General features: G+C 39.2%; 1 protein-coding gene across 1 annotated transcript; it reads right to left on the bottom strand.

Moving 5' to 3' along the window:
* Window positions 1-2635: 2635 nt before the first annotated feature.
* Window positions 2636-13059, bottom strand: ADAD1 (adenosine deaminase domain containing 1). Its single transcript, XM_009484430.2, has 11 exons — window positions 12879-13059; window positions 11276-11452; window positions 10683-10850; window positions 10076-10144; window positions 9403-9528; window positions 8428-8551; window positions 8052-8222; window positions 6156-6382; window positions 4505-4742; window positions 3847-3979; window positions 2636-2749 (listed from the first exon to the last, which is right to left on the bottom strand). The coding sequence occupies exons 1-11, from the start codon at window positions 13057-13059 to the stop codon at window positions 2636-2638; spliced, it is 1728 nt and encodes a 575-aa protein (XP_009482705.2).
* Window positions 13060-13550: the final 491 nt, after the last annotated feature.

The following is a 13550-nucleotide window of genomic DNA, read 5'->3' as shown; positions in this document are numbered from 1 at the left end:
CGTGATGCATATGCGACATCTATGGGATGACATGTGACATCTGCATGACATTTATGTGACATGTATGACATGTGACACGTACATGACATGTATGACACATGGGTGACGTGATGTGTGGCCTGTGACATGACATGCGACATGCTACATGTGACATCTGTGTGGCATACATGCGACAACATACACATGACACGCAACCTGCATGACACCTGAGACGCACGCAAGACATGACATGTGCGGGAAACATGACAACATGTATGTGATGTGACATGTGATACATAAACTATGTGACAGACCAGATTTGACATTTATGCAAGAGTCAACATCTGTGGCATGTCACAGGTATGCAACATGTATGTCAGGTTTGAGTATAGCAGGTGTGTCTGTCCATGTGTGTATGTATACAGAGAGAACACGTGCACACGCACCCATATATGTATGCGCGCATAGATATAAATCCCCACCAGCGGGCCTCAATTCTTCTCAAGCAGGGAGAGGAGGGGCTGAGCTCTCAACCGGAGGCTGTTGGTGCTGTTTGTGTTCACACGCCTGTCTCTGGTCTGTGCGGCCAGCCATGCATGTACGTATGCATGAGGTATATGTGCTCTGTGAGCATGTACCTGCCTGTAACGCATCTTCAGCCTCATTACTGGAACCGTGGCACTCTTGCCTCTCTCAAGCTTGTAGAGCCATACATTTTGGAATTACTGAAGTAGCTGAGGGAAAACCTGACTAGAACACCTATATGCTTACGTTTACTAGCTCAGTGCATGCTGCGTGTGCTCTTACTTAATCAAAGAACAATCCAGATACAAGAACTGGATCCATACTGTTGTCATCAACTCACTTCTCAAGGCTACAGCTATCATGACCAGCACAATGCATCTTTTTCACAACAGGACCTCTCTCCTCTTCAGGAACCTAAGTTTCATAGATGTTTTGGTTTGCTGTTTAATGAATAAAATGGCCAAAATACACAAAAAAAAAGCTCAGTTACTTGTACATACTTAAGGCTTCTAGCTTAACTACGGAAAACGCCTTGGTGATGATGTCTCAGCAGAAATCTAAAATGGTCCAGAAGTGTGTAAAACACTAAGACATTGTCAAGGAATTTTATTGATGCTTTAATACCCCTGAAAGAAGGCAACACTATGCTCTAGCGTGCAATATGATGGCCATTCTCAAGCACTCTTAGAAAGGAAACGTTACATGGAGCAAATACGTGGAACATGTGCCACAAAAAGACAAACCACCACCACCCACCCCACACTCCCCCAGTTAGAAGATAGAAAGAGAAAACAAAACAGCAGAAGAGCAAAAAAAGGTCAAGGACAGGGTAGTAACAAGTCAGAGAGTTTCAACAACTTGAAAATCAACACATGATCATCTCCAGTAAAGACTCCACATACTAGTTAGAAAAACAGATTAAGGAAAAAAAAAAAAAAATACCAGAAGGAGGTTTTTGGTTTAGAATCCTCTTACAATAAGAAGCTGAAACATGACTACAGGACTATACTATTACTAACGTATGAAAATGTTACGTAACAGCTTCCCACACTTGTATGATACACAAAAACAAGTAACATATCAAAGATGTACTATCTAGCTTAAGTACGCTAACGTTTCACACCACCACACAAAACCTAAGTACGGTACTTAACAACATCCTTTTAAACATTATCATAATGGTAACATATTCTTACCATAACTTTCAAGGAAGCAACTTCCCTCTCGGTAGGCCACGTTATTCAGATTATTATGTATGCAGACAATTTTGCAAGGACTCATCAGTGCAGCGATAAAGCATTCCATGGGTGGAGGAGTCCAACTAATCAACAAGCACTAACTTCTGATGGCTTTTGGGGCAGCCCTCAAAAGTTGAAGGAACCTCGTTTCTGCTGACTTCTGTACTACATCACAATATTTTGTTATTTACAGCTTTGACACCTTGAAAATGCTTTAAACCCACCACCAAAAATAGTGATTGTCACCAAGCAGTTGAGTAACAGCTTGGTAATTCAAAGTTTCCCGTTTGGAAGTACACAGATTATTTTTTAACCCTTCTACCACAAACAATATCCAGTAAACTACAAGCCACTTGGCAAATCCATGCTAAACAAAAGTCTTAAAATGACTAGGAAAGTATGCCTACAGATAAAGCATAGGCTCCCAATTTTTGTTTCTGAAAGTGATTCTCACATTGGTACACTTTTTTTTTTTTAGAAAAAAAAAAATCCAACTTTTACAGATTGTTTTTTTCTTTCTTAAAGACAGTTGTGAAAAAGGCAGGGTAAAAGAACAAATCAATACACAGCAATCCTGAAACTAACAGGAAAAAAACATGTCAATAACTCCACGGGGGCGGGGGGTGAGGGAGCAGAAACAAGGTGGCATTGGGGGTAAAACAAAACAGACTTGCAAAGCTGTTAGACACTCCTACCTATGAGAAAATATCAACTCTTGGAAAAGACTGAACTGTTACAGATGGTTTAATAACTGCATTTAAATTCACAAGTAGCACCTCTGGAATGGTTTTCTTGATGCAAATATGAACCCTACAGTTAAGCATTTTACTAATGAGTATTACATTTTACTGAAAGAAATCATCAAAACAATTCACATACAACCCGCCTCACAGTCAGGCACTGAACTGTTCAATATGTGGAGTCTTCACAATCCAGGATCCATAACTATGTTGCTCTAAGTAGCTTTGCAACAAGTTTTTAGCTTCTTGGTACAATTCAGATTGAATCTAAAAAAAAGAGAAAAGAAAGATCTTGAAAGCTCTCAAGAACGATGGTTACAGAGATCTGTGTTCTTTACCACCAGCATATAACATGCACAAGCACAAGCCTTGCAGAAAACAGTATCTACAAATCTTACAGTTCCCTCAGTTGCTGACAGTGAGAGAAAGTGTTACAGACTCTAAAAACATACTCTTTCTATATGTTTGGGCATTTATTGGGATGAGAGAATTGTTCTATTAAACATTATTTTTTTCAGCACCTTCTCAGTTCCAGTAATATCTTTACACAGAAAATAAACATTCACTATCATTCAGTGCAAATCTAAACACATGAACAGTCACTTAGCAAGCCATTCTATTTTGAATCATTTAAAAAAATAATCTCTTGCATGTTCTGAAAGAAGGAAAAAAAAAAAAAGATTTGTATTTCATAAAAGCTTAAGCTTCACATAACAATTTTGGAAATAAAATGTATTTCTTGAACCAAGGAGAGGAAAACCTGGAAGAGTACAGAGAAGTAATATGAGCCTACATATTTCCAAGTGTTGACAGAAGTGAGTGAACTGTTTACAGCAATCAAGAATCATAGTAGCTCCTTTAAATAATTTCTCTGTATTTTTATACCACAAAGGAAAGCCTGGGACCTAATGCTGTCTTCCAGTGAACGATTCCTACTTTCCTACTCCTCTATGACATAAGAATCCTCCCACAAGACTACACTGTGGTAGAAAAATATCTACATATGTATGAAACAAATATAAAAAGTAAGACTGAAAACAAACTAATGAACAAAAAGCCCCCAACCCTTTTAATACGAAACTATCTTATGTGAGGAAAATGGCCAGCAACCTCTATATGCTGAGACAAAACATGGCAGATTTTCATAGAGAATATTTCAAGATTAATTCAGTAAATTAATTTTACTTGAAAACAGCAATTTCAGACATTCTCAGGCAAAGATTATAGGCAATAAAGGAGATACAGCTGTTCAGGTGAAGTCTTCAGCAAAACAGAAAGTCACCCCTGGCTATCGAACCAGATTTTTTTTAAGACACTGCTTACTAAAATGTCCCCTCCGCCCTGGCCCTGCCATACCAGCTTACCTTGGCTTCGTGGTATGTTGCAACTTGAAGCAAATCGTTCCGTCCTGCTTCCTTAGCAAGTAATCTGAAACGACTAAACATTGCCGCCTTGCAAAGGCGACTTGCCATGTAAGTGCCACTTTTGAATGGTGAACTATAGTCAAAATGAAAAAAGAATAATAAAACTCAGTAACAAATACATTACAGGTATACTGCTTTGATCATTACAGGATTTTTTTTCCCCTCTAATGCTTTGTGAATATGATCATATGATTCTACTTCCACTTTCAATGAGCAAAGCTAATGCAAATCAGCAGCTGTGAGAACCTGAACAAGCCAATCAAAAATGGTTTTCAAACTCAAATTCATCTGAACTAGGATGCTAACTGGTTTTATGTATTGTGAAAACTAAAACATTCACTACAACAGATAATGGAGTAAAGATATGTCAATTCAAAGAGCTACTTAATTTCGTATCTTGGTATCTCACAGTGAACCTACAAGATCTCTAAAACCACATCTAATCATAGGATGTGTTCACCTAATACAGGAGAGAACCTCTCTCGTTTGGGTAATACTGGGGCCTCCATGCAGAGCTTAAAAAATGAATACTCCAATGAACTGGCACAAAACAATAAGGCTGACCATTATTTCCAACATAATGAAGAAAAATTCTAACCTTTCAGTGGCTTTTCCATTTAACCCATCCACAACCTCCAGTGATGCATCTGACGATGACCAATTCAGACTGAGACACCTCTGTTTAAAGTCTGTTTGAACTGGGTGTGCAGCGTTCACCAAGTAAGTATGAGATCTGTTGACCAGATAAGGCATGGGAAGTTTTGCTGTAAGTGCATCATCAACACGCTGTTTTATAGCTATTTCTAGCCCTCTTGTATCCTTGCAATTTCCATTTCCTATTAAACAAAACAAGATCAGTCACATGGAAGTACATCAAATTAAAAAAAAAAAAAGCAGCGCTAAGAATGCAGATGTTTCCATTGGTCTACACTATATTCATTTTTCTACACAAAATTAGTTTGGAAAAATCAGTTCCAGTATTTGGTTTGCAGAACAAAAATTATTTCACAGTTTCTTCTCCAGAGGCATCATTATTTTCACCAAATGCCTCCTTTTTTGAACAATTATTCTTCATCAGCTCTTTACATTCCTTGCATAAGACACCATTAAAATAGAAGCCGCAACACAAACATTGATGTTCTAGATTAGAAAATACACTAGGGAGTTTGCCCACATTACTCGATAACCAACAGTATTTCTGACTGCCTACTAAATAAACATACTTTGGCCCATAGCATCTCCAGGAACGGTCACAGAATTTCTATTAAATAGAAGGGCAATACATTATAGATTATGATGTTTACTTTGAATTCCACTTAAGTGAGCATACTAGAAGCTTTTCTATCACTTTCACTTAAAGGTGCCCAAACTTCCTCAGAAGGAACAGGCAGGCATTCACCAATTCTTGCAAGATCTTTTGGAGCACTTCAGAAACCTTGTTCTGTGTTAGAGAAGGAAAAGCTGCTACATCTTCAATGTCTGGGCAACTTGGACATCTGTGTACTAAGTCTCATAATACAAATACTGAGAGGAAGAAACACCTGAAAACCTTCAGGATAATACCCATTAACTTAATTCTACCACATAAATAAAAGCTACTGAAATGAGTTCAGATAATAGTATGGTCTTCCCGACTGCCACAAAATCCTGAGAATTCACTATTACCTTGGCAATCCCTGTTCCTCAACAAAACATCTGTTTGCATTACCCAATACAAGAGCAAAGGGGCAGGGGGGGCACAGATCAAGGGCACCACACAAAACCGAACAAAGACCTTCCAACAGAGCTTGTAAGATACCCCAGGGTGAAACCATGCATTTCGGTTAAGGACTGTCAGTTTTTCCACCACTGCCCAACTCTACAGTTAAGTGACTACCATTGTCACCTTCAAGTCACCATATTTGACTGAACAGTCAACACAGCATTTGTCACGCTTGATATTTTCTCAATAGCTAAAATTTAATTTGTTATAAAGCAATGCTGAATTTCTTCTGTTGCTCTAATACATATTAAAGGAAGGCCAATCTGGCAAGCTAAAACAAACCCACAACGACAAAAGAGTGAGCCTGAGTTCTACATTAGGGCATTTCAAAGATGAGTGAAAAAAAATATACACACTTAGTACCTTTTCAGAAAAAAGCTGTAATTCTTTCAAGAACCACTTTGGTTTAGTTCATGTTTTATAAAATGTAATCAAACTAGAGCATGAAAACATACCAAAAAACCGCTGAAATTTACATTAAGCTTACCTACAAGAATACTGTTGATGTACACCGGTTCAATGAAGTGACTCAGCAACGCTCCCTGAATACCAACCACTTCCCATTTTGTCAGTTTGTCACTAGCCGACATACTGCTTGCTCTAACAGTTTTATGCGGACAACAAACAGTTAGGTAAATCTTGCCTTCTATAGCAACATGGAGACTCAGTTCTTCATTAGTTTCGTAAGCAGATATAGATTGTGGATTGAGATGTCTAAAGTAAGACAAGAAAATTCATTTCAGTGAGAAAGTACTCTAATCAGAGGTTATTATAAAGTGGTATCTAATACTGTTTTTCCTCAGAAAACAATTATCAGTAGATCTGGGCCTTACATTATGTTCAGTATTTGTAAATTTTAGAAACACCACATTCAGCTGCTCAAGTGACTGGAATACTGAAATCAGTATTTAAATAAGAAATAGTAATTCAACCTAATCTTAGCAATCAGGTGTGCAAACATTAAAAAAAGATCAGCATATGCTGCAAACAAGCTATCACTTTGTGTCTACTTACACTATGACAGAAGTTACAGGCTGTTCATCTTGTGAAAAAGCAGCTGTAAGGTTGTTAATCTCCTTTAAAACGTAACTTACGCTGCGCTGCTTCAAAATATTTAAAACAAGCAGATGCAACACATTAGGGAGACAAAACAGTGATTGTTCTTACGCAAAACATAGTTTTCCCCCTTAACTAAAGGGGGATAAGAAGTCAAAGCCTGAAGTTTTGAGCTAAATCTCCCCAGTTTTATCATAACTTACAATGTTATGATCAAAGGTGCTTTTGCTTTACTAATTGTAAAGCAGCCATTTAACTTTGGCTTAAGTAACATACTACTGCCTGTTAATAAGTGGCCACATTTTGCTACTCCATGGATTACTTGCAAGTAGCTCCCTTCTAAAAACTACCTTTAAGTAACTCTATATGTAAGCAAATCTGCTGTATTAGAAGAAAACACTTCCCAGATTTTGTCTCAAGAGAACACACACCAGAATGGACAAAAAGCGCTGAATCTGTGATCCATCAACTACTATAAAGTGGCTTACAAACTGCATCTAGTCTCATCAACCATTTCCTTGTTAAGAGCAGGCTACAACGCTGAAAGTAATCTAAAACCTTCTGCAATTCTAACAGGAGGGGCTCCCCAGCCAGCACAACTTGCATCGAACTGGCTGTGACTTTCAGTACACAAATCTGCCTTCCGAACACCCCAAATACAGTATGAGAGCAGCTGTCTTGTATATACGAAAAAGTTAACAACTGTACAACTTTCAGGGACATTATTCCACTGCACCACTAAAAAGGACACAAAATAAAGTTGTTCATAATAACTTGGTAAACCAGTGACTGCTGCTGTTAAGTGTCAAAACTATTAAAAAAACACTTTCAGAAATTTAACAAAAGAAGTGTAAAGATAAGCATAGGAGTGTATTTGTCCCATCAAGTTTCTCTCATTACCTTTTTCCTCAAAGCAGAGCAGGAGCCTATTGTTTCAATTCAAAGCTTTTTATAGTCTAGTCCTGTGGTACAAAGGATGACATTAAGTCATCTACTTGCTCAGTGGTTAAATTAATGATTTATTAGTATTTTAATAGTATCTTGGGAGGGGGGTTAACAGGTAAGTGGATATCTGTAATAAACAAAGCATTGTCCTGAAGCTGTAACCCGTGTAAAAGGTTTTTGTATCGCCATGTTGAGCTGTATCTCATACACTTACCACTACCACCCTGTACATTAATGCTTCCAAAACACAAAAAACATTCAGAATAGCCCCCCCAACTTAGAAACGTGTAACAATGCGTATTTTCCACACTCACAATGTGTTTGTCACTGCAAACAAATTAATCTTCCACTACAACATCTCTGAAAATACCAAGGTACTTACACCTGCGATTTTAACTGAGCAGTTCCTTTTGGAAGCTGATTCATGTAGAGAAAGATAGTTGTATTTTGCTTTAGGGTAAGCAGCTTTGAGCCTGGCGCTGTGCAAAATATGGATTTCTCTGTCCTCGCTGGATTTTCATTATAGAACAACAAAAGATGTCTATAAAAATATCTAAAAGAAAGCATTAAGTAACAGTAATGTGAGAAACACTACTTTCTTTACAAATACATGGACATTCATATTTAATTCACATGATTTGAGAATAATCCAGAAGGTGCTAACTACAAAATGCAGGTGCACTTATATTTTTGCAAAAGTAAAACTGAGAAGAACTGGCTGCAAGAGAACTGGTAACTATTTGTACAGAGATTCTCACCTAAGTAGAGAACGTCTTGCAATAACAATGGCATGGCAGTCATGCAACACTCTTCCACTAAGTTCAAAGCACTGACTGTAATTACATTCTCCTGTTCCTAGAGCTACAACTTCATGCTGTCCACCTGAAAAGAAAACATTTCTTTTTACATGATTGTGGTGGGTTAACCTTGTCTGGCTGCCAGGTGCCCACCAAGCTGCTCTCTCACACCCCCTGGTCCCCAGCAGGTTGGACTCGATGATCTGAAAGGTCTTTTCCAACACAAATTATTCTATGATTCTATGAAAAAGTAAAATTAAAAAGCTTGTAGGTCAAGATAAGGACAGGGAGATTGCTTGCCATTTACCACCATGTGCAAAACAGACTTGACTTGGGGAAGATTAATTTAATTTATTGCCAATGAGTGTAGGGTAGTGAGAAACAGAACCAAAACTAAAACGACTTTCCCTCTAGCCCCCCTTCCTCCCAGGCTCAACTTCACTCCTGACTCTTCTACCTCCTCTCCTCCCTGCCTGAGTGGCACAGGGGTATGGGGAAGCAACCGTTCCTAACACTTTCTCTCTGCCGCTCCTTCCTGCTCCAACATGGAGTCCCTCCCACAGGATACAGTCCTTCACAAATCACTCCAGCCTGGATCCTCCCACTGGCTGCAGTTCTTCAACAACTGCTCCAGCGTGGGTCCTTTCCACAGAGCGCAGTCCTCCAGGAGCAGAGAGCATATCTACCTGCTCTGGCCTACACAGCCTTACTCCTCTTTGAGACAGCACAAGGAAATGCTTATGCAGGTCTTGAGCATTTGCATGACTGTAGCACAACTATGCATGTGACAGAGCCATCGGAACAGAGCATGTCAAAGAAGGAGAGCTACCCTTTGCATTTATTCACCAGATCAGAAACGCGTTAATCAAGGCTCATTGGGAATACAAACAGCCCAGGTTTTCCACTCCCCAACACTCAAAATCAAAACAGACTTGCCTTTTTCAATGATGAAGGCAGCCAGTGAACTGCCACAACTTTGGTACTCAGGATATTTGGTAGTCAGGCTATTAAATACTTCTTCAAGTGCTTGTGAAAGTTTTGGATACATAAGCTGTCTTCCTTCTAAATAAAACAATAAAAGCCAGCAAGACACAAATTTGCAGGGCAGAAAAGAAACCAGCCATGACCAACCACTTCCCAAATTATAAATTTAAACACGTGTAAAATCACTACTATCAACACACACTTTTGGGATTCTGAAGATCATCAGGATCGACATGAATAAATAAAGGATGAGAACACTTAAACACTTTATGCTTTTGTTATTCATGATAATAAGTCAGGAATATGGATCAAGTTTGATCACCTACTGCACACAGTATTTCAAGTAAGGACAGAAATACCATTTCTATTTCTGTCACCAATTCACCACTTGAATTTAAGCAATTTACTGAAGTTGTGTCCATTTGTTGACCTGATGGTCAATCTCCTACTTTAGCGACACTAATTCTTACAGTGTTCTTCAAAAACAAGATGTTTAAAATAACAGTAACTTCATAGAGATCACTAAACGTATTATGAGAAGAATTTAAAAAAAAAAAAAAAAGCAAAAAAAGCAAGCAGTTGCTGGGTAATTTGAATCAATAGAGAAAACAAGACTATTCCTTACCAAAACAGATCCTTGAAACACAAACAGAGTTGGCTGGAGTTTGGGGCTCAGCAGGAATACAGGGAGGATCTAAGAATTTAACAACATTTCAAACTGGGATGGACATTCCAAATTTCAAAACATGGATCTCACACTATTTCCGTCAAGTTAAAGCTTCTGATTCTCTAAGAATTTTCTTTTCTGATTTTGAAGTCCTTGTAAGCATAGAACTATTTAGGCAGCAACCCTTAAGAGGTAAATGTTATGGTAACTGAATTCTTTTGAAAGTAGTAACTCAGTGTTCAAACCTTTTAATCATAAAAATTCAAACCCACTTAGGATCAACTTCATATTGCTGTTACCTAGTGAGTAGCAAATCAAGTGCAAAAGCAACAAATACATTAACTGCTTCAGTATCCTCTGCTCTGTGCTACAAACTGATGCAAATCCTAATACACAAGACAAAGGAAAAAAAGTTTCAGAACCGTACAACAAATAGCTCTGCCCAAAGGATTCAAGAAAACTGACAGAGGCCCTGATACAGAATCATTTAATAAAACTACACAGAGATTTTGCATAGGAAACCTTTAAGATTCAAGTTCTAATTGGGTGTTGCTAGAATATTTACCTGACTTTTCAGAAGCCTGTGCCCCTTTATACTCCAATTTAAGTAGCTCATCAAGAGCCAGTTTAGCTGCATTTGACTTAGATTCCTTCTTGTTTTTTCCCAGTCCAGTCTTGTAGTAAACACCATCTACCACAGCACAAAAGGCAAAATAAGGCCTTATGATATTGCCTTTAAAGGAGAAAAAAACCAGACACAATTAGCGAAATAATTTTAAGGTACTTTTATCCCTAGCTTTATGTGCTTATATTCATTCCAAGGACAAGTACAAGACAAAAAGACAATTTCAGCAAAATACAACTCAAACCTTTCACCTCTACAAGAATTTTGGCAGCTTTCACTTTATGCACTTTTCACAAAGTTCTGGTAGCAGCCAGAATTTTATACAATTCATCTGATCAAATTCAGTAGTAATTAATTATGAGACACAGCTGTGTAGACAGTAAAAGGGCAGCCAAAAAGCAACATATGTGGAGTGGAGTGCAATCAACAGTAAAAAAATTGATCTGTGTTGGCACCATCAATACTAATGGCAGAAATTCAGATCATCTCAAGGATAAGCAAATATTGTTTTATTTAAGAAAAGAAGTACTTACCTGCCACACTAGTTTCTTTCAGTTCAAGTTGTACATGGTGCATTTGCGCAAACTGATGCAAGGCAGATACTGGGTTTATTGCTCCCTGTTCATATCTTGCAATAAACTCCTCTAGGTCTTTCTCTGGAGGAAGTGATGATAATGGGGGTGCATGGGCTGCTCTCAGAAGGAAAGGTTCTGAAATGAAATTAAGAAAAGAACTGAACACGCTCTCCGATGGTTTAAATCTGTTTCCAATAAATGCTTTTTAGATGCTTCTTAGAAGAACAAAAAACATTTACTCTAGAGCAGTTATCGCTTTGTACTGAATCCTACATCCTACAGAATACCAGCAATTCTGAAACGGTGTGTACCTCCTCCTTTAAAAGCATCAAAGCTTTTACTTTGAGTACTAAATCCATTAACTTCTGAATATAGACAGATACTGCATATAAATACAATATATATTCCCCCTCCCCTCCCTTACAAACAGTGATCAAATGAAAGTTGCTGACGGCAGATTCAAAACCACAGAGCACGTGGTGGTTTTTCACACAGAACTATGAAGCAGTGGGACTCCTTGTCATAAGACACTATAAAAGTTTTATCAACCACACACATTATTCAAAAAGCAGGTAAGTCATTCAAAGAAAAAGAGCTGCTGACTACAGAGACAGCACCCCTGGCTGAGGTGGCCAGGACAGAACAAGGGGAAAGCTGCACTGCACGCCCTAACCCTGCAGGTCCCCCCCGCGATTAACCACACTTGCAACCCGGACAGCGCGTGGGTGGATATTTCACCTGTCCTAGCACAGAGCCCTTACGCCCTTCAGAGGGCAATCTGAAGCAAATTAGTCAAATCGTAAGAGACTTCTATGAATGCTGAAAAGTAGTCCCGAGGCAAACCCACACTTCTGAGTTTCATTCGAAAGACAAACTCTTCCAAGGAGCACGCTGTATCTGGACAATTGTCTTTGACTTGATGGGCTCCTATAGAATAACCAATTAACATTTCCTGCAGCATCTACTTCTGTGAAGTATTGGTGTGTTCTTTCAGATTTAAGAGAAAAAATGAAATCTTTTCCCCTGTATCACCTCTACGACGGATGTAACCTTCAGCTTCAGGGTTGCCATATACTCAGGCACAAGCACCTCCCTGCCAAGAACAACTAAAATAAACTGTTATCTCCAAGTCTCATAAATAGGTGCCTTTACCTCAATACAACTATTCGAAGAGACAGAATTCAAAATACATCCTGGGACATCTGGAACTGCAGTTAAAACTTTTCTCAACAATCTCTACAAAAATTCATGCAGCAGTACATATCCTGTATTCTGGCAACCTCTACAGCACTTCTAATATATAACTTGGAATTTGTAATTATGCAATGCTGCAGATTATACAGCCCACCCTGTAACAAATCTCTAACAAACTTCCAGTACAAAAGGACATTGGAAGAAGAGGAACAAGTTCAGGCAGATGCTAAAGATGTCATTTAAGAAAACAAGAAAAAGCTGCAGAGGGTTGCAACCTTTCAAAAAAGAGAAAATCATCCAATTACTTTCACTAGCATTAACGGTGTATTTCAAAAGCTAATCCTAGTATATAAACTGAAAACTATACCTGGATTTTGCATCACCTTTGGTACACTGCACCTCTCAGAAGGTGGAAGCTTTGGCCTTACAGACTGAGGCTGCTTCTTCAAACATGGCTGCCTAGGAGCCCAAACTGGCAAAGTCTTCTTTGGTATGGGGTCAAAGGTGGGTATGCCAGCACTCTGCAGCCAGCCGTCACTGCTAGTCATGTTTGGTCAACCTAAGTAAGTTTAACAGTAAAGTTACGAGATGCTAAGGGCGGGCTGCAAGCTCCAGTTATCCTAGCTAAGCTGTTTCACAAGAGCACTACGAACAACTCGCCCTCTGCTTCCCTACGACTGGGGCAAAAGAACCCAGGCCCAGCGTCCTTCCAACCCCTCCCCGTTCCCAGCCGGCACCACGAGGTTCAAGGCCACTTCTGAGTTTAATTAACATTATGGTTAATTAACCACCTTCCCCCACGCTTTAAAGCAGGGCTTCATACAGCTCTACACCTTCACTTGCAACCGCCCCGAAGGACAGGGCAACATCCCCGCTGCCTCTTGAGGGAGCGAGGCAAAAACTAAAGCAGCAAGGCTGATCCCTCTCAAGTTTTCAGGACGAGCTGGTGCTGAAGGCTTTGCTACCTGCTCTCCTCTCGTGTGCTGCCAGAAAAGCCACACCCCGTGGGCTCGGCCGCCCTGACCGTCGCGCTGCGGGC

This window comes from Pelecanus crispus, chromosome 4, assembly GCF_030463565.1.
Source record: "Pelecanus crispus isolate bPelCri1 chromosome 4, bPelCri1.pri, whole genome shotgun sequence".
Taxonomy (NCBI): domain Eukaryota; kingdom Metazoa; phylum Chordata; class Aves; order Pelecaniformes; family Pelecanidae; genus Pelecanus; species Pelecanus crispus.
Note: the sequence above shows the minus strand (reverse complement) of the source record. Positions and strands in the feature narration are given on the sequence as shown.

Excerpts from the sequence above, each read along its gene's own strand:
- ADAD1 (XM_009484430.2), bottom strand. The coding sequence starts at position 13,059 with ATGACTAGCAGTGACGGCTGGCTGCAGAGTGCTGGCATACCCACCTTT. Across the intron at positions 9,529-10,075 it reads TGTTTCAAGGATCTGTTTTG|AAGGAAGACAGCTTATGTAT; the intron begins GTAAGGAATAGT and ends TGTTTTATTTAG. Across the intron at positions 4,743-6,155 it reads CATCAACAGTATTCTTGTAG|GAAATGGAAATTGCAAGGAT; the intron begins GTAAGCTTAATG and ends TTTGTTTAATAG.